The 19,958-nt window shown below is 52.9% G+C and overlaps 2 protein-coding genes across 3 annotated transcripts; both read left to right on the top strand.

Annotated features, from left to right (window-relative positions):
• The first annotated feature begins 37 nt into the window (after positions 1 to 37).
• On the top strand, positions 38 to 11,686 carry TAPBP (TAP binding protein). Its single transcript, XM_047858376.1, has 8 exons — positions 38 to 235; positions 375 to 545; positions 772 to 1,032; positions 8,083 to 8,481; positions 8,876 to 9,217; positions 9,316 to 9,405; positions 9,539 to 9,576; positions 10,574 to 11,686. Exons 1-8 carry the CDS (start codon positions 199 to 201, stop codon positions 10,583 to 10,585), a joined length of 1,350 nt encoding a protein of 449 aa, XP_047714332.1. The 5' UTR covers positions 38 to 198; the 3' UTR covers positions 10,586 to 11,686.
• A 723-nt stretch (positions 11,687 to 12,409) lies between these two features.
• Positions 12,410 to 19,917, top strand: RGL2 (ral guanine nucleotide dissociation stimulator like 2). Of its 2 annotated transcripts, XM_047858368.1 has the most exons (18): positions 12,410 to 12,538; positions 12,753 to 12,952; positions 14,241 to 14,324; positions 14,583 to 14,761; positions 14,880 to 14,930; positions 15,019 to 15,316; positions 15,589 to 15,840; positions 15,926 to 16,029; positions 16,127 to 16,211; positions 16,313 to 16,381; positions 16,578 to 16,652; positions 17,241 to 17,273; positions 17,396 to 17,517; positions 17,615 to 17,710; positions 17,809 to 17,920; positions 18,035 to 18,325; positions 18,988 to 19,102; positions 19,232 to 19,917. In XM_047858368.1, the coding sequence occupies exons 2-18, from the start codon at positions 12,794 to 12,796 to the stop codon at positions 19,441 to 19,443; spliced, it is 2,337 nt and encodes a 778-aa protein (XP_047714324.1). In that variant the 5' UTR covers positions 12,410 to 12,538; positions 12,753 to 12,793; the 3' UTR covers positions 19,444 to 19,917. The 2 variants fall into 2 exon arrangements, with proteins under 2 accessions (XP_047714324.1, XP_047714325.1); XM_047858369.1 differs by lacking the exon at positions 18,988 to 19,102 and having other exon boundaries at positions 19,232 to 19,374.
• The last annotated feature ends 41 nt before the right edge of the window (positions 19,918 to 19,958 follow it).

The following is a 19,958-nucleotide window of genomic DNA, read 5'->3' as shown; positions in this document are numbered from 1 at the left end:
GGGCGGGGCTGAGGTCCCCAGATCAGAACTGGAGATAGTGTTCCGGGATCTGTGCCTGGCCTGTGCGGAAAGCACCTGCCTCCCACGTGGCCTCACCCAACCAGAGGGGATTTCCGGCGACTCTCCAGCCGGCCTTTCAAGGAAAATGAAAGTGAAAGGGAGAAGTGGAGGTTTCAGAGCTGAGCAGATCGCTGCGCCATGAAGCCCCTGTCTCTGCTCCTCTCCATGGCTTTGGGTGAGCGAACCCCGAGACTCTGCTCAAGAACAGGGAAGAGGCGGAGGGAGGTGACCCACCACGCGCCAGACGCTGGGGGTGCGGGACGAGGGTCGCCTGACCTCTGGACCGCTCCCTCACTCGCGCCCCTCTCCTCCAGGCTTGGTGACCGCCGTCTCGGCGGGACCCGCGGTGATAGAGTGCTGGATGGTGGAGGACGCGGGCGGGGGCCGCCTGACCAAGAAACCCGCCGCACTGCTGCTGCGCCAGGGCCCAGGGAGACTACCTCCCCGGCCGGACCTCGAACCCGAGCTCTACCTCAAAGTGCGCGGTGAGTCATCCCGGACTCGCCCTCAACTCCCACTTCCACCGAAACCCCCTCCTCTTTAGGTCGCACTGTGACCTCAGGCCTCAGTTTCCCCTTTAAAATGAACCTGGATTACCTGTAAATCTCTCACTACTGGGTAGTTTGTGCATTTGGAATTCCCTGGACGCTGCCCTCCCCGTCGCGTTCCTGGTGGTGACTACAGCAGCAATTCCCTTGTCCGCGCTCACAGACCCCGCGGGAGCCCTGCAGGCTGCCTTCAGGCGGTACCCCTCGGACGCCCCTGCGCCACACTGCGAGATGAGCCGCTACCTCCCGCTCCCTGCCTCAGCGAATTGGGCCAGTGGCTTGACCCCGGAGCAGAGCTGCCCTCGGGCCCTGGATGGGACTTGGCTCATGGTCAGCGTGTCCAGCCCGATCTTAAGTCTCTCCAGCTTCCTGAGACCAGAGTCCGAGCCTCAGCCGGAACCTAATCTCATCACCATGGTAACAGGTAGCTGGGACGGGGAAGTAGAGGTGAACGGGTAGATTCTAAGGGTCTAGATCTGCCTGTGATTCGCTCTGTGGAACTTAATTGGAACTAATTGGGGCTTAGTTTCCTTACTTGTAAAGCAAGGCGGTTCGGCTAAGATTAAACAATCTACCGCTAACAGCTTACTCTAGCTCCTGCCCAGTTGAAAACAACCACCCACAACCTGCGGTTTGGGGGTGGGGCTTCGTGGAGTTCCCAGGGGCAGAGCTTTGGGAAGAGTGGCTGACTTTCCCTACACTGGACGTTGAGTAACTTGTAAGGGAATGGGGTTTGGGAGGGGCTCAGAAGCAAGAAAATTTTTTTCTCCTCTCCTCCTGGATCTTTATCTTGCGTTTCACTCTGTTTCAAAAACCAGGGTTCAAACCCCATCCGTGCCCACATCCGGAACTTGTGCACTTAGCAAAACAAAGGCTCTTGCGCTCTAGAGCGTTGACATTTTCTGACTGCCCCTTTCCTATAGTTCGTGAGGATGCGCTGATTCTGTGGTCACCAAATGGTGGACTTGGAGGAAGAGACAGGGCAGGAGACCTCATGGTTTCCACTGCAAAGACCCATTTCTGTGCATGGTGCAACGCGGTTTTGACGCCCAGGGGTCTGGCACTTTGCTGAGAGGAGGCATGAGAAGGAAGTGGGCAGATAAAAACAATCAACTGGGTATCTAGGAGCTCACCTTTCTCGCAGCAGAAGGTGGGTAGGATATGAGTAGTCATTGGCTTCCCTCAATCTTGTGCGACTTTTTTTAAAAGTTTAAAGTTGATTTAAATTTTATATATGTATGTTAAGTAATCTCTACGCTCAGCCTGGGGCTCAAACTCAAGACCCTGAGATCAAAAGCCACATGCTCTTTGGACTGAGCCAGCCAGGCTTCCCTTGTGCCATTGTTTGTAAATGACACAGCCCGACCAGCAGATAAACCCCAGCTGAGGGCTGTACCCTCCCTTCCCTTCCCCAGGACCGTTTTCCTGCTACCCTCCTCCCTGAGAGTGAATCACCTACAGGACCAGGGAAAGGGACTCAGCAACTCCCTAATCACCTCTGCCTACACTTCTGTTCTTAGCTCCCAGGACCCACCCTAGGCAGGGGCAGAGGCAAACTGCTCCTTGTGGGGATAGTAGCTCTCTCCAGTGGCAAGGAGTATTTCCCAGGGCTTCTGGCTTCACTGAGGTAGGGGTGACAACATACTTTTTCTCTGAGTCTGTTTTTCCAACTGTAAAATGTGGATGCTGTTTCCTATCCACCTTTCTGTTGTGACTATCATGTGACTATCATATCACTTTGTTAATGTATTCACTGGTTCAATATTTATTAGCACCAAGGATAAATTAGGGCCCAGTGGTTCTCAGTCCAGGCTGCAAGTAAGAGTCCTGTTGGAAGTTTCTAAAATGTACTGAATATAGGGACGCCTAGGTGGCTCAGTCGGTTGTGTTAGCCTCTTGCTTTAGGCTCAGGTCATGATCTCATGGTTGGTGAGTTCCGGCCCGAGGAGGGGATTTTCTCTCTCTCTCTCTCTCTGCCCCTCCCTCATTCATGTACCAGAGCTCACTCACTCTCTCAAAATAAATAAATAAACTTAAAAAAATAATAAAATACACTGAATCCTACCACTCCAGGAGAATTAAGTCAGAATCTTGGGGTAGCCCTGGACATTTTTAAGAGTCAAGAACACGATCAGGGGGCACCTGGGTGGCTCCCTCAGTTAAGCTGCTGACTCTTGATTTCCACTCAGGTCATGATCTCAGGGTTCCTGAGTTTGAGCCCTGGGTCAGGCTCTGCAGGACCCTGTCTGTCTCCCTCTGCCCCTTCTACTTGTGTGTGCTCTCTCTCTCTCTCTCTCCTCTCTCTCTCTGGAAAACAAAACAAAAAAAAAAGGTGATCAGATGTAGATTCTGCTCTCTAGAAGGTTCTCAGCAGGTTTGTCATGGGTAATTGTAATGTAGAGTAGAAAGCAATTTGGGCCATTAGAGTAGTACAGATAGGGAGCCATGAGAGAGCCCAGGTGGGACAATTCTCTGCTTCTCACAGACCCCTGGGGGTAAAAACTAGTTGCTGTGCTCAGTCTTCCTTTTCAAGCATTTCTGCTTGATTAGGGATTTAAGAAAATGAAAGTTGTTGTTTTAATGTAAAATTTAAAATGAATCTTTCTAGTGTCACAGATCATTGGTAATTTTGCTAATACACATTTAGACAGTATTTCTTATCAAATACTTCAAAATGTTTGTTGACAAATACACTGTCCTAACGCAGTTTGTGTGTATGGTATTTAATTCTCATTTTTTAAAAAACAATTGTGGGGCGCCTGGGTGGCTTGGTCGGTTAAGCGTCCGACTTCGGCTCAGGTCATGATCTCACGGTCCGTGAGTTCGAGCCCCGCGTCGGGCTCTGTGCTGACAGCTCAGAGCCTGGAGCCTGTTTCAGATTCTGTGTCTCCCTCTCTCTCTGACCCTCCCCCATTCATGCTCTGTCTCTCTCTGTCTCAAAAATAAATTAACGTTAAAAAATTCAGAAAACCATTGGGGTACCTGGGTGGCTCAGTTGGTTAAGCTTCTGACTCTTGATCTAGGCTCAGGTCATGATCTCACTGTTTGTGAGACCGAGCCCCACATAGGTTTCTGTGCCGACAGCTCAGAGCCTGCTTGGGATTCTGTCTCTCCATCTCCCTCTGTTCCTCTGCTGCTCGCACTCTGTCTCTCAAAATAAATAAATAAACTTAAAAAAAGAAACATTGTCATAAACAAACCACACAATAATTCCTTAATATCAGTTAATTCCTAGCCCATATTAAAATTTTCCCAGTTGTCTCAGTGATGTTATTTTACAGCTGGTTTGCTTGAATCAGGGTCAAAAACAGTTCTATATATCATATTTGGTTGTTGCATCTACTTGGGTTGCTTTAACAAAATATCACAGAATAGATGTCTTAATATTTATTTTCCCACAGTTCTGGAGGCTAGAAGTCTGAGATCAAGTCTAAGATTAAGGTGTTCGCAGGGTTGGTGTCTGATGAGAGCTCTCTCCTTGTGGTTGCAGATGGCCACTTCTGGTTGTGTCCTCATGGAGGAGAGAAAGTGAGCTCTGCTGTTGCTTCCTTTTCTTAAAAGGACATCAGCATATCAGGTTAGGGCCCTATGTTAATGATCCCATTTAACCATTATCACCTCTTCACAGCCCCTATCTCCAAATACAGCTTACTCTGAACAACTGTGTGTATTGGGGGTGGGGGGTGGCTATAGGCGCTGACCCCGCCCCCAGCAGTCGAAAATCTCTGTGTACTTGACTTTCCCAAAAGTTAACCATTCATAGCTTACTGTTGACTGAAAATCTTACTGATAATGTAAACAATGATTAACACATGTTTTGTTATATGTATCACATACTGTATGTTTACAGTAAGCTAAAGAAAAAATATTATTAAGAAAATTAATCATAGGGGCGCCTGGGTGGCTCAGTCGGTTAAGCGTCCAACTTTGACTCAGGTCATGATCTCGCGGTTTGTGGGTTCCAGCCCCACGCTGGGCTCTGTGCTGATGACTTGGGAGCCTGGAGCCTGCTTCGGATTCTGTGTCTCCCACTCTCTCTGGCCCTCCTCTGCTTGTGCTCTGTCTCTCTCTCTCTTAAAAATGAATAAACATTAGAAAAAAAAATCATAAAGAAAATACATTTATAGTATTGTACTGTAAAAAAAAAAAACCCAAAACCCTGCATATAAGTGGACCCTCACAGTTCAAACTTGTGTTGTTCAAGAGTCAACAGTTTAGTCACACTGGCCAGGAAGGCTTCAACAATGAACTTGGGGGGTGGGGTGGGGCGCGTATCACAGGCATTCAGTCCACAACAGTTTTGTCTCTTGTCTCTTTTATTCTATAATTGCTCCCCCCAGCCCCCCAAATGGTACTGGTTTGTCACTTGTTCTGTAGAATTTCCTACATTCTGTATTTGGCCAAGTATTTCTTCATCGTGTCACTTGATTAGGTTTGGATTTAAATTTTTTTCTGTAATACTTTATAATAGTTGTTACCATTCACTTTATTAACAGCAAAGCAAAAACCTATGTAATACAAGCCATAAAAACAGGTACAAATTTCCATTTGTATTTTTCAGAGTCCAGTTTGTAGGATGCAGGTCTAAAATTGCTCCATCAACCCATTTTAAAGTTTATTTATTTATTTAGTGAGAGAGAGCGGGGGAGGGGCAGAGAGGGAGAGAAGGAATCCTCAACAGGCTCCGCACTGCCAGCGCAGAGCCCGGTGTGGGGCTTGAACCCCCAAACTGTGAGATCATGACCTGAGCCCAAACCAAGAGTCGGACACTCAACCAACTGAGCCACCCAGGTGCCCCTCCATCAACCCATATTAAAGAGCACTGTTAGCTTCAGGGTTAACCTGTAAAACCTTCAGATTTTGTTTATTAAAATCGTATGGGTTTTTGACAATTCAAGAGTCTGTTTTTGGATTTTAATAAACTAAGTGAATTACCTACTTTATTTTTAATTTATTCAACAAAAACTCCCATAACATTGAGAGAAGTTTAACCTTGTAGTGCTCAGAAACTAGGATTAAAAATTGCATAATCACAAGAGAAGAAAGAGGACTTTTATGGGAAGGACCCAAACATCCTGGGAGGAGGTAGCAGTGGACCTGACCTTATGGGACATGAAGTATTTAGATGTTTGGGAGAAAATGGGGAAGGACATTATAAACCGAAGGAACCTATGACCGTAGCAAAGAATGGCCCAATGATTAGAGTTTCTTTCTTTTTAAAAAAAATTTTTTAGGGGCGCCGGGGTGGCGCAGTCGGTTAAGCGTCCGACTTCAGCCAGGTCACGATCTCGCGGTCCGTGAGTTCGAGCCCCGCGTCGGGCTCTGGGCTGATGGCTCAGAGCCTGGAGCCTGTTTCCGATTCTGTGTCTCCCTCTCTCTCTGCCCCTCCCCCGTTCATGCTCTGTCTCTCTCTGTCCCAAAAATAAATAAACGTTGAAAAAAAATTTAAAAAAAAATTTTTTTTTTAAATGTTTATTTTTGAGAGGTGGGGGAGGGACAGAGAAAGAGGGAGACACAGAATCTGAAACGGGCTCAGGCTCTGAGCTGTCAGCACAGAGCCCGACGCGGGGCTCGAACTCACGAGTTGTGAGATCACGACCTGAGCCGAAGTCAGACGCTTAATCAACTGAGCCACCCAGGCGGCCTGATTAGAATTTCTACTAGTCACAAGAAAGGGATTCTCTAGAGCCTGTCCTTAGGGTGCAAGAGAAGTCTGGACAGATAGGTTGGCAGGTGGATTATCAAGTACCCTGAGATCTGGGCTTTATAAGTGATAGTGAACCATCAGAAGTGTGTGCGCCATTGTCCCAAAAGCCAGGCTTTTTAAAACTTAATTCTTACAAAAGTAGGCAAGGATCAGATCACTGGACTAATGAGAAAAATATGGATTAAATGATTTCTTCGAGATACCCAGCAAGTCTGTGGTGATGATGACGACAACAGTAATGAAAATAGTAACACCTGACATTCACTGAGCATTTTCTATGGCCAGGTCTTATTCTAAGCATTTTATAGACATGATCCCATTTATTCCTCTCAACAGCCATAGAAACTAGGTACTGATATCATCTCCATGTCACAGATGAAGAAATCTGAGACAGAGCACTTTGGTAACTTGTCCAAGAACAGCTTGTAAGAAACTAGGCCAGGAATGGAGCCTGGGCCATTTAGCTTCAGCCTGTGCCTTTAGTTGCTGGCTTCCTAGGCAGCTGGGTTTTTTAAACAGGCAAGTGACTGGATCAGAATTGTAGCGACACTGTGTGGCTCCAGTGTGGATGATGAATTGAAGAAGAGAGAGACCAAGGATAGGAAGGCCCGAGAGGAGGCTGTAATTGTCCAAATGTATGTTGGTGAGAACTTGAGTTGGAAACAGGTGAGGTCTATTTGGAAGACAGAATTAGGGCCTGGTTGGGATAGTACACAGTATGTTATGTTTGGCAATTTACTCATCGTCTCCCTTACTAGACTGTAAGAAATCTGAAGGCAGGGACTGCCTGTCACTGCTCAGTCCTCTGCCTTGAACATCACAGGTACTCAATAAATATTAGTTGAGTGAAAGCATTAGAGAGGATGGAGTCTTAGTGACTCCAAGCCCTTTAGCATGGGGAGGGGGGGGGCGGGTGCGGGGCTGATGGTGATCATTCATCAAGGCAGAGAGAATGGGCATTGGAACAGGAGGAGGGAATATTGATGGGGAGAGATGCTGTCGAGTTGGGGCACGTTCGGTTGGTCTGGCTGATGGTCAAGTGTAACCACAGCAAACACTTTGGTAGACTTACTGTATTCTGGGTACCGTTCTAAGTGCCTTTCATATATAGGTGCCTTTGTTATCCAGAATCAGGAAATGAATAATTCCGGGTAGCAAGAGGCATTATATGATTTAACCTTCACTACAACCCCGTAAGATAGGCACTGTGATCATCATCATTATTCCCACTTAGGAGATTCAGCTGAGCCACGGAAAAGTGAAACAACTGGTCTACAGGACCATATAAATAGCAGTCAAAAAGTACTCTGTACGGCACCATAGGATTGACATCCCTGAGTCTTCACAGTCTTCACCAGTGACAAGAGTGAGCTTTAAGGCTTTAAGGCCTCAAAAGCTCTTTAAAGCCTAAAGGCTCTTGAAGGGTGGTGCATGGGGACTGGGCTGGTTCAGGCTGTGTCAGAAGTGCTCTCAGAGCCCACTGAGTGGGCTGTGTGCTCAGCCCAGCCTTCAAGGACTGTCCCCACTCCCTGCCCCTATTCATCTCTAACTGTATCTGCTCACTCTCAGCTACTTTGGGTCCCACCCAGTCCCAGAACAAAGGGGATTTGCAGGGAGGACTAGAAGATGGAATCAGAAAAGGAGGTGTTCTCTGAGGGCTGGGTGAATTCTAGTTGTATCTTCCCTATAACTCTATTTGTCTATTTTTCCCTTTCTTTTTCTCTCCCTCATGCCCTTTCCCCTCCCTCCTCTCCCCATCTTCCCCAGCTGTGCTGACTGTCCTCACCCACACCCCCACCCCTCGGATCCGACTGGGACAAGATGCTCTGCTGGACTTGAAGTTTGCCTACATGCCCCCCACCTCTGAGGCCGCAACATCTCTGGCCCCAGGTCCCCCTCCCTTTGGGCTGGAGTGGCGACGCCAGCACCTGGGCAAAGGGCACCTACTCCTGGCTGCAACGCCTGGGCTGAGTGAGCAAATGCCACCTGCCCAAGAGGGGGCAGTGGCATTTGCTGCTTGGGATGATGATGAGCCGTGGGGTCCGTGGACTGGAAATGGGACCCTCTGGCTGCCTGCAGTGCAGCCCTTCCAGGAGGGCACCTATCTGGCCACTGTACACCTGCCATACCTGCAAGGGCAGGTCGCTCTGGAGCTTGCTGTACAGAGTGAGTTGGGGTCCAGGGGTCCCCACGGGTAAAGGATGGGCACTGGTATTATGGGGACATCATGATGGAAGAGGGATAGGGGAGAAGAGGGTGCTGGGTGAGTGATGGGAGGTAGATTGGGGTCCCTGGGCTTCAGAGGGGCAATGGTGGAAGTCCCTGGGAATCTGAGTGACTGGGATAAAGGTTCCCAAATCTGAGGAAGAGGCGTCCCTGGGATTGAGGGTTTTAGCGTGGGAATCCCTCTGAAGCACCAGTGGGGAGACAGCGGGTTCCCCATCCTAGGAGAGAAAAACTCAAACCCAGTTTGGGGGAAGCCATGGGGCAAACTGAGGGTCTCCATGGGAGGACAATGTGGATTGATTCCCCCCATGCTCCTTTCATGTTTTCTCCCCAGAGCCACCCAAAGTATCCCTGACACCGGCACCTCTTGTATGGGCTACTCGGGGGGAGGCACCCCCCCAGTTGCAATGCCTCGTGTCCCACTTCTATCCCTCTGAGGGTCTGGAAGTGGAGTGGGAGCTCCGGGGTGGCCCAGAGGGCAGCTTTCAGAAGGCTGAGGGGCAGAAGTGGCTCTCTGCCCTGCTCCACCACTCAGATGGCACCGTCAGCCTCTCCGCGCACCTGCAGCCGGTCCCCATAACTGCCGAGCATCATGGGGCACGCTATGCCTGTCGTGTCCACCACCCCACCCTGCCGGCCTTGGGGCGCAGCGCAGAGGTCACCCTGGAGGTGGCAGGTAAGAGCCAGGAGGAGGATGGAGTGACCGGGGCGGGGAGGGGGCGGGCGCCCCGGGAAGATACTAAGGGGCTCACTTTTCTCCCTTCCACCTGCCAGGTCTGTCTGGGCCCACCCTGGAGGATGGTGTAGGCCTCTTCCTGTCTGCCTTTCTCCTCCTCGGGCTCATCAAAGCACTGGGCTGGGCTGGTGAGTGTGAGTCCCACCTAGACCCTGACCCCCACTGTGACCATGACAGTCCCTGCCTACTCCCAGAAGCCTGACACCTATCCCTCTCAATCTCATCTCCCCCATCCCATCCCTTCTCAATCTCTCTCCACAGCTGCCTACATGTGTACTTCGAAGGATTCAAAGGAGAAGGTAATAGCTCTCCTCTTCTTTTCTTTCCCTTTTCATTTGAGACCCTCCCTGCAACTCCTCACTGGTAGAGGAAGGCTCTGGCTTCCACTGGCATGGTGGGCAGAACCTGAACTTGGAATTCACACACACCTGGGTTGACTCCTGCCACTTTGAATATTCCACTTAACCAACACCTCAGTTTCCTTGCGTGTGAGGGTAAAAAAAAAAAAAAAATTACTTAGGCAGCACTGTCCAACAGAAATATGATACAAGCCACATATGTACATTTAAATAATCTAGCAGCCACATCAAAAAGGTAAGAAGAGGTGCACCTGGATGGTTCGGTCAGTTAAGCGGCTGACTCTTGATCTCAGCTCAGGTCTTGATCTCAAGGTTTTGAGTTCAAGTCCTGCATTGGGCTGCACACTGGGCATGAAGCCTACTTAAAGAAAAGCAAAAAAACCCCAAAAAACAAAAAACATCAAAAAAAAAACCCGGTAAAATTAATTTTTTTAAGCGATTAATTTTGAGAGAGAGAGAGAGCATGTGCACACGTACAAGTTGGGGGTTGGGTAGAGAGAGAGAAGGGAGACACAGAAGCCAAAGCAGGCTCCAGGCTCTGAGCTGCCAGCCCAGATCCCAACGTGGGGCTCGAACTCCCGAACCACGAGGTCATGACCTGAGCCGAAGTCAGATGCTTAACTGACTGAGCCACCCAGGCGCCCCTAAAATTAATTTTAATAATACTCTTTCAGACTAGGCACATTTCAAATGTTCAAGAGACACATGTGGATGGTGGCTACTGTATAGACAGCAGAGCCTCTGAAGGCTGTTGGGAGGATTAAGCAAAAGCCCTTGGCAGTATCTGCCAGGCAGAAAACCCCCTGAAACTGTGAGCCCCATTCTTCTGCCACCCTCTGTGCCCATGATGGTGCATTTATCTCTGGACTGATCATGAGCATTTCACGTCACTTCCTAAAACCCGGCATTCCTCACCTCCTTTTTATTTCTCTTCCAGAAAGCCCAGTGAGAACACTCACCACCATCCTGGGGAAGCCACCGTCATCTCTGGCTTGAGCTACTGTACTAGCTCCACCAAATAGTACACCATCATCTGCTCATGCTCCCTCCAACCTCTCTCTCTCCAAGGAGCGGCTGGAATGCTTTTTTTAAAGGACACAAATCTACAGCATTTCCCTTCTTAGAGCTCTAAGGCAGTGGTTCTCGATTTTTGTTGTTGTTGTTTTTCATCTCCGGACCACTTAAAAACGGTCAGGAACTCTAAAGAATCTTTGCTTATGTGGGTTATAAACTAGATATTAATGATACTAGAACTTAAAACTGAGAAAAATTTAACACAAGAACACATAAGCACGCATTCCATTAGCTGTGAGGACGATGAGGTCAATACTCAGCTGCTGGGAAACTCCACAGTACATTGTTTTTAGAGAATGAGAATGAAAAAGGCAAGTAACATTTTAGTATTGTTATGAATAGCCTTAATTTCATAAACCCACTGAAACAGTCTCCAGGACCACTGGGACAGGCGTCACATTTGGGGAACCAGTGCTCTAGAAGCTAAATCCGTTCTTGTCCTGGCCTGTGCATCTCCCACGTTGGAGCCACTGCTTGCCTCTTCAACCCCACCTCTGCCCTCCAGCCCTCCCCTCAATGTTCACCACACCGATGGCTATTCCTTTTCTCCAACGGCTCCCACCTTCCCTGGTCTGTTCCCTTTGTCTGTTCTGCCCTCGCCCTCTCTGGGCTCCAGGACAGCCTCGTTATTCCCTCAGACCGCTGCGTGTTCCTCCTGTGCGGTTCATCAGTTGTATTTAAGTGATTGTACGAGTCGTTGTTAAATGCCTGTCTCCCTTTCCGGACCGTCGGCTCCTCAAAGGCAAGGACGTGCCGGTCTGTCCACTGCTGTGTCCCCGCTGCGGCACAGGGCCGGGCGCCCACTGGAGGGCGCTCATCAGAAGAAATTAGTCTTTTTTACATTCTAAGTATTGAACAGCAAGTGTTGGGTCAGGTAACTACTGGACGAAGGAAGCGGCGGCTTGGCCTAGGGACGTCCGAGGGGCAGGACAGTCGGCCAGGCCGCTGGAATAAAGTTATGCTCTGGTGCTCCCAACACGGTGTCTCCTTCCACCCCACGGGTCCCCTCTGCAAGCACAGACTCTTACAGTCACTTCTGGTTCCTGCCAATCTCCCCGACCTCTCAAACGTTTTGGCGACACCCGATCCTCCGGAACAGTTCGGGGTCGGGCGCCACCCAAGGCGGGGAGGACGCCCTCTAGCAAAGTGCACTGGGGGTGGGCAGAAGGGAGCCCAAATACCAGCGCCGAGCGCCGGAAACCCGGGAGTGTCGAATCTGGAACCGGATGTGTCGACTTCCTGCTCCGCCCCCTTGCGAGAGGGCCGGAACCCAGCGCTCTTCGGAAAACGCGGAGTGGATTCCGGTCCGCTACACGCGTGGGTGTGGGTTGGGAGTGTAACCCCGCGGGGTGGAGTAACCGATCCCTCTCCACCTAAAGCACTTCCCACGGTTGTTTTAGCCTCGGCGTTGTGTAGTGGGGAGGGGAATGTCAAATTCGGCCCCTGTCCTCCCTCGGGAGCTGGAGACCGGCATCCATTCCAATTAAGTGTGGGGCGAAGAGGGCTCCAGGATCCCCGAGTAGGGGGTCCCGAGCACAGCGGAGCTGGGGACCCGGGCTCCTGGGTTCTGGCCGCTGGGCATCCAGGGCTCCCCTAGTCCGCAACCCTGGCTCCTGTCCTCACTTCCTTCCCTTTTTGGCTCCTGCTGTCGGAGCGGGCGGACGTGGGGGGGAGCGGAAAGGGCGGGAGGGCCCGGGAGCCTGGCGGGGGGGGTAACGGGGGTGCGGAAAAGCCGAGGAGGGGACTCGGTCCAGGGACTCGTTTGGGGACTGGAGACCGACGGGAACAGCGGCCCGGGACCCGCGCTGCTCCCACCATTCCCGAGCAGGTCAGAGCCAGAACACCCTGTGACCCTGCCCGTTCCCGTACTCGTGACCCCCTCATCCCCCAAATGCACCAGGGCACCCCATATTCCACTCCTATGTTGCCTCCCCCCCAGGACCTCCATACGGTTACCTAGGCACCCACCCGCGTCCTTCTCCTCCCCGATCCCCCGCGCCAACCTGACTCTCCACCTGCCCCCCCCCTCCGTTTCTCCCCAGGCGCCCCCATGGCCCGACCCCGCTGATTCCTTCACTCGGCCATGCTCCCGCGGCCCCTGCGGCTGCTTTGGGACACGAGTCCCCCCGGGGGAGTCGTGCTGAGCAGCTTCCGGAGCCGAGACCCCGAAGAGGGTGGGGGCCCAAGTGGCCAGGGCGTGGGCGGGGGGCAGGAGGAAGAGGAGGAGGAGGAAGAAGACGAGGTGAGACGCGGGTGGTGGGAAGTCGGGGAGGTATAAATTTCGGAGACTCTCCACCTTTTTCTGGTGTCTGTGTGTCCCTTCATCTCTTTCCCTCAGCCTCAGTAATTTCCGCGCCTCTTGCTGGGTGGCTGCCTGTCTCCCCGCTGCGGGGAGTCCCGGAATTTCTGTGGTTCTCTGTGGCAGTGTGACTCAGGACCTGCCCGCAGGAACCTTCCCTGTTACTGCCAGAGCGTCTGGCTCTCTGTCCTGAGGGTCTCAGGCTCTACCTGCTTATGCCGGAGTGTGCCTGCCTCTTTGGGCATTGTGTCTTGGTCCCTGTCTCCCTCCTTGTTTTTGTTTGGCGGGGAGGGGTTTGTTTCCACAGTAACCGACTCCTCTGACTCTGGGATTGGGAGGGAACCCTTCGATTTTGTGACCCCTCCCCCTCTCCTGCTGGGCAATGAGTGGAGGCGGGAAGCCCAGGTTCTCCGACTTTGGAGGAAAGATCCCAGATTGAGTGTGTGTGGGGGGGTAACCAGCTTTCCTCCGGGACTAATGGTGGTGGCCAGAAGCAGGATTCGGGGCCTCAGGAGGGGCCAGAAATTGGATTCGGGGCCCCAAGGCCCTGGACTCCTGGGTCCAGAGACTGGGTGAGGGCAGGGTGACTGGCAGGGCTGGTTTTTCGGGATCGGTTGGGGGAGGGGCTGGGGCCACGTGACTCTGAGTCTGCGCCCCCCCCCCCCCAATCATCCCAACTTCCCCTTCTCCTTCCTGTACTGGGGTTTGAGCCGCCACCTCGAGGGGGTCTCCAGCATTGAGGGACCAGGGGGAAGGGGGCTAAGGGGAAGGACTATCTCTTAGGGCTCGGTCAGTTCCTGCGGGGGAGGGGGGGGAGGGCGGAGCTTGCGGCTGTGCCTGTGACTGAGGTTCCAGCTTCTCAAGGTCTCTGCCTCTGGCTTTCTGTCTCTCTCGCTTCCCCTTGCACCTTGCTTCTGTGCTGTGTTGGGGTTCAGCTCTGGGGGGAAAGGGCCACAGCGGTCTCCAGGCCCAGGGTTCGTGCATCCCACCCACCTCCCCACTGCCACCCCCTCGACTCCACCGGGCCCTGAGGCGGCTTGGGGGGGGCTGTCTGGGCCCCAGTGGGGGAGACCTGGGGTCACCAGCCCCCCCCACCCCTCGCACTCGCTGGTACTGTCCCCCGCCACAACAGGTGAGGGGTACAGAGGGAGGAGTAGGGCCTGGGGGTGAGGGCTGGGGCCTGTGGGGGGTGGTGTGGGATTGTCTGACTTCCCCTTCCTTGCTCCTCCAGGCCCCTGTGTCTGTCTGGGATGAGGAGGAGGATGGTGCCATCTTTACTGTCACAAGCCGCCAGTATCGGCCTCTTGATCCCCTGGTGAGATCCTGACTTTGGCTTCTCACCTCTGACCCATCATCACCACCCAGCCCCCTTTCCTCTGGCCAACTTTTTGGCCAGAGTGCTAAGTTGGAGGTCTAGAGACCTGGACTCTGCCATGTGACTTAGATCAAGTCTTTTGCCCTCTCTGAATCTCATATGACGAGCCTGGACCATCTCCTAGGTCTGGGATTTTCCCCAGAGATCTAGGGGAAAAGGTGAAAAAAGGGTCAGTAATTGTCCTTCTGTCTCCAACAGGCCCCAACGCCTCCCCCGCGTTCCTCTCGAAGGCTCCGAGCTGGCACTCTGGAGGCCCTGGTCAGACACTTGCTGGATGCTCGGACATCAGGGGCTGACGTGACCTTCACATCAGCTTTCCTGGCCACCCACCGGGCCTTCACCTCCACGCCTGCCCTGCTAGGGCTTGTGGCTGACAGGTCAGGGTCATAAGGGACCAAGATGGTATCTGGCTTTCTAAAGCCGGAAAATCCCACCAAAGTAGTCAAAGCCACTGGGGGTTGGGAAAAAATGGGCAGATAGAATCTCTTCTTCCAGGCTGGAAGCTCTTGAATCTCATCCTACTGATGAACTAGAGAGGACAATAGGGTGAGTGACCCCGACTGTTAACCTCACAGTTCCCTCTGGCTGAGCTGCAGCTTGATACCTGACCCCTGGCTGCTTCCCCTTCTCCCAGGGTAGCCATCTCTGTCCTGTCAACCTGGCTGGCCTCTCACCCTGAGGATTTTGGCTCTGAGGTCAAGGGTCAGCTTGACCGGCTTGAGAGCTTCTTGCTTCGGACAGGGTATGCAGCAGGGGAGGGTGTTGGGGGGGGCAGCGCTGACCTCATCCGCAACCTCCGGTCCCGGGTGGACCCCCAGGCCCCAGACCTTCCTAAGTCCCTGGCCCTCCCCGGCGACCCCCCTGCTGACCCCACGGATGTCCTGGTGTTCCTCGCTGACCACTTGGCCGAACAGCTGACCCTGCTAGATGCGGTGAGACCCTGACCTCTGACCCCATCCCCCCCCTGCCCCCTTACTAACCTCTCCCTCACTCCAGATCCTTTCCTTGCTTCCAACCCTTCCTGATCCAGCTCCCAGCTTCCTCTGTCCACTCAGTTTTGACCTTTCTCCCTTTCCCCTTGATTGTTACCCTTCACACCCTGTGCCCCTTTGGTTCCTTGGCCACCTGAGATCCTCACACCTTTGATATTGGAAGGCTGACCTCGCCTGACTATGAACCTTAACCTCTGACTTCTGCCCTGCAGGAGCTGTTTCTCAATCTGGTCCCCTCTCAGTGCCTGGGGAGCCTGTGGGGTCATAGAGACCGGCCAGGACATTCCCACCTCTGCCCATCCGTCAGAGCTACTGTCACACAGTTCAACAAGGTGGCAGGGGCTGTGGTCAGCTCTGTCCTGGGGGCTACCTCAACTGGAGAGGGGCCTGGAGAGGTGACCATTCGGCCACTCCGTCCTCCCCAGAGGGCTCGGCTCCTGGAGAAGTGGATCCGTGTGGCAGAGGTAAGAGAGAGGCTTGGCCTCGTTGGGGACCCTGGTGTTGAGAGAGAGGTCCCAAAGCTCTGGCCTGCCTCTGTGACCCCCACAGGAGTGTCGTCTGCTCCGAAACTTCTCTTCGGTTTATGCTGTTGTGTCGGCCCTGCAGTCCAGCCCCATCCACAGGCTTCGAGCAGCCTGGGGGGAAGCAGCCAGGTGGGGAGGATGGGGCACCGGTCTGGAGCTGAGGGCTGGGAAGAGGCGTGGGGGTGAGCCTGGCCCATCCTCAAGGTTGCTGCCTTCCACCCCTCAGGGACAGCCTCAGAGTCTTCTCCAGCCTCTGCCAGATTTTCTCCGAGGAGGATAATTATTCCCAGAGCCGGGAGCTCCTCCTGCAGGTGAGGCCCTATTCCCTGGTGTTCCCAGCCACCCCTGCTCCCAATGCCACACGTGCCACACCTATATCTCCTTGTTCTGTCCCCTCCCTACCCCTGCCCAGGAGGCGAAGCTGCAGCCCTCTCTGGAGCCAAATTCCAAGAAGGCCCCGAGGTCTGGCTCCCGGGGTGGGGTGAGTGACCAGTTGGGGGGTGGTTGTGAAGGAGTAAGGAGTGTGTGGGGGGCAGCAGACTGAGGGATGTAGAGGGGAGGCATAGCGGGGTGGGGGAATTAAATTTGTCCTTCAAGACAATGGGATAGGAAAGTGCAGAGCAATGGAGAGCTCTCAGATCAGGGGCGGGGGGTCTAATCCTGACCTCTGACCTCAGGGTGTGGTCCCGTATCTTGGCACCTTCTTGAAGGACCTGGTGATGCTGGATGCAGCCTCCAAGGATGAGCTGGAGGTCGGTGGTGTGTGTGTTAATGTGTGCATTGTGATGAGGGAACAAATGGGCCTCAGGGCCAGACAGACCTTCCAGAAAGGTGCCGTGGGGTGTTAGCGCTTGAACTCCAGGGCTCGAGCCAGATTGCCAGAATTCTGGTTCTGTTACTTGGGCAAGTTGCTTGACTTCTTTGTGCCTAGTGATCGGTAAACAGGAAACCAGTGACAGTGTCTATGTCAGTCTGTTATTATGAGGATTAAGTGAATTAATGTTTGGCAAGTGCTTAGAACATGCCCTAAATGTAAGCATATGTAGCATTTGTTAAATAAACAAACATTGAGATCTTGGGCAAGTTCCTCATTCTCTCTGAGCCCTGATTTTCTCATCTATGAAATGGACACCCTTTCTACCTGTGACCATTCAATTTCAAGGGTAAAGTAGGGGGCTTAGGGCATGACGGAAGTGAGGGGGAGCCAGGGAAAGGACGGAGGAGTCAGAGGCCTAGTGAATGAAGTGTGTGTGAGTTGAATGTGGATGTGTGTGTGCTTGGAAAGGGGTAGTCTCTCTGTGGCAGGGTTGGGCTTCACCCCATCCCCATTATTTTTGCAGAATGGATACATCAATTTTGACAAGCGGAGGAAGGTGAGGGGAGTGCATGGGCCGGATGCTAGACATCTCTAGTCATGTCCCAGGAAGGGGAGGGAGATGGGGAAAGTCGGGGGTCCCTGAGTTTTGGCTCCTGCAGACTGTGGGCTCCTTCCTAGGAGTTTGCTGTCCTTTCGGAACTGCAGCGGCTCCAGAACGAATGTCGTGGCTATGACCTCCGACCTGACCCTGATATTCAGCGGTGGCTACAGGGGCTCCGGCCACTGACAGAGGCCCAGAGGTGACTGGCTGGGCAAGGTTGGGACTCCAGGGCTGGGGTTGAGCGTGGGGATCGGTGTGTCACGTCCTGACTTCTGCCCATTTCCCCCTCTTCACAGCCATCGAGTGTCCTGTGAGGTGGAGCCACCTGGTACCAGTGACCCTCCTGCCCCACGGGTGCTTCGGCCAACACTGGTCATCTCACAGTGGACAGAGTGAGGGAGTCCGCGGGTAGGGGGGGTAGCATCTTGGGGAAGCTACTTGGGAGAAGAGCCCTTCTTCTTCTGACCCTCCCCGTCTCTTGCCACTCCAGGGTTCTGGGCTCTGTTGGAGGTCCCACCCCTCTTGTCTCCTGGGACCGGCCCAGCGTCGGGGGAGGTGACGTACCTGGAGCCCCTGCCCCTCTGCTGACGCGGCTGGCCCAGGTGAGCCCTGTTCCTGATCTCTGACCTCTGACTCAACACTGAACCTGCCCTTGTGAATGTTTCTTGCTTGACTTCTCTGCCTTCATGCCAGTCCCCCATGTTGTTTGTCCCCAGCACATGAAGTGGCCGTCTGTCTCATCTCTGGACTCTGCCCTGGAAAGCACTCCATCTTTGCACAGTCCGGCTGACCCCAGTCACCTCTCTCCCCCAGCGTCCTCTCCCAAGCCTTCTCGAGGTCACCGCCGCTCCGCCTCCTGTGGCTCCCCACTCAGTGGGGGTGCAGAGGGGGCCTCCAGGGGGACTGGATGTGGGGGAGGGGGGCCTGGGCCAGGGGCCTCTGATTGCCGAATCATCCGAGTCCAGATGGAGCTGGGGGAAGATGGTAGCGTCTACAAGAGCATTTTGGTGAGGAAGCTGTGGGCTGGGGGTAGGGGTGAAGGATGATGCTTTGTGGGGCTACAGGTGTTGTCTTACGTTTGAATAGCCAAGAAGAGGATGATTCTAGTTTTAATTCTGACCTTTGGTTATGGCAGCTGTTTTCTTATTTTTTTAAGTTTATTTATTTACCTTGAGAGGGACAGAGAGAGTGTGCGCACATAAGTGGGGAAGGGACAGAGGGAGGGAGGGAGAGAGAGGGAGAGAGAGAGGGCATCCCGAGCAGGCTCCATGCTGTCAGCGCGGAGCCCAGCTTGGGGCTTGATCTCAAGCCTGAGCTGAAACCAGGAGTCGGATGCTTAACTGACTGAGTCACCCAGGCTCCCCAAGTTATGGCAGCTGTTTTATTTTAAAGGCTACTTTGCATTAGCTGCTGCACCTTGAATTTTGGTGGCCATATTAGATTTTCAGAACCAACAGCAGTTTTTTCATAGGGAAGCAGCCCTATTTCACTGGACACCATGGAGTATAGGCTTGTGCGGTACAGGGAACCACCGTATAGGGTTTCCCTGTTCATTCTAAAGTGTTTGACACCGGTAACCATTTTTGGTTGGGATCAGTGGTTAGAACTGAAAGGCTAGAAAGCAGAGGTGATGGCCAATTTATTGTCCTTTTGGTCTCTGTCCTGCCAGGTGACAAGCCAGGACAAGGCTCCGAGTGTCATTAGTCGTGTCCTTAAAAAAAACAATCGTGATTCTGCAGTGGCTTCGGAGTATGAGCTAGTGCAGCTGCTACCAGGGGAGCGAGGTGAGAGGCCATGAAGGAAGTCAGATTTGGGCAGAGAGGGATGCCCAGCAGTGGGAAGGCGTCCACAACCAGGTGGTTGTGGGGGGAATGACCATGTTTGTTCTCGACACTCCCTCTCTGAACACACAGAGCTGACCATCCCACCCTCGGCTAACGTCTTCTACGCTATGGATGGAGCTTCGCACGATTTCCTCCTACGGCAGCGGCGAAGGCCCTCTCTTGCTACACTGGGTCTCACCAGCAGCCCCTCTGCCTCAGGAACTCCCCCAAGTGAGGGAGGAGGGGGTTCCTTTCCCAGGATCAAGGCCACAGGGAGGAAGATTGCCCGGGCACTGTTCTGAGGAGGAAGCCCTGCCGGCACAACAGAACTCATGGTGGCCATAGCAGATGTGGGTAGCCATCCTGAATGGTGGCAGTCATGTTGCACTGGGAAGAAACCCAGAAAGGTGGCCAACCACCCTGGGGCAGTGAAGTGCCACTGGTTTACCAGACGGCTGAGGGATTCAGCTTTGGGGGAACTGGTAATCTTGGTAACCAAGTTGGATACCTGTGTGTAGCTCCCTACTTTCCATGAATGCGGCACACAGCTAGTGGTAGAAAATGGAATCGGTTTCTGATTCCTGGCCACATGCTAGCATGCCAAGGGCCAAGGAAAGGCCTACAAGGAGGGAGAGAAGAAAAGCCTAGAGGCTCTGAGCCCTGGGGAGAGGGGATGGCAAGAAGTAGGTTCTAGTAGGAGTTCTTTTTCCTACTGTGGGTTTTCCTGTCACTGTGACAACACTAAGATAATAAACCAAAACACTACGTAAATTCTACTCCCTTGTCATTGCAGTGTGTATGGTCTAGCTGCTGGGAG

This window comes from Prionailurus viverrinus, chromosome B2 (assembly GCF_022837055.1).
Source record: "Prionailurus viverrinus isolate Anna chromosome B2, UM_Priviv_1.0, whole genome shotgun sequence".
In the NCBI taxonomy this organism is placed as follows: Eukaryota; Metazoa; Chordata; class Mammalia; order Carnivora; family Felidae; genus Prionailurus; species Prionailurus viverrinus.
This window is presented reverse-complemented; position numbering and strand designations above follow the sequence as displayed.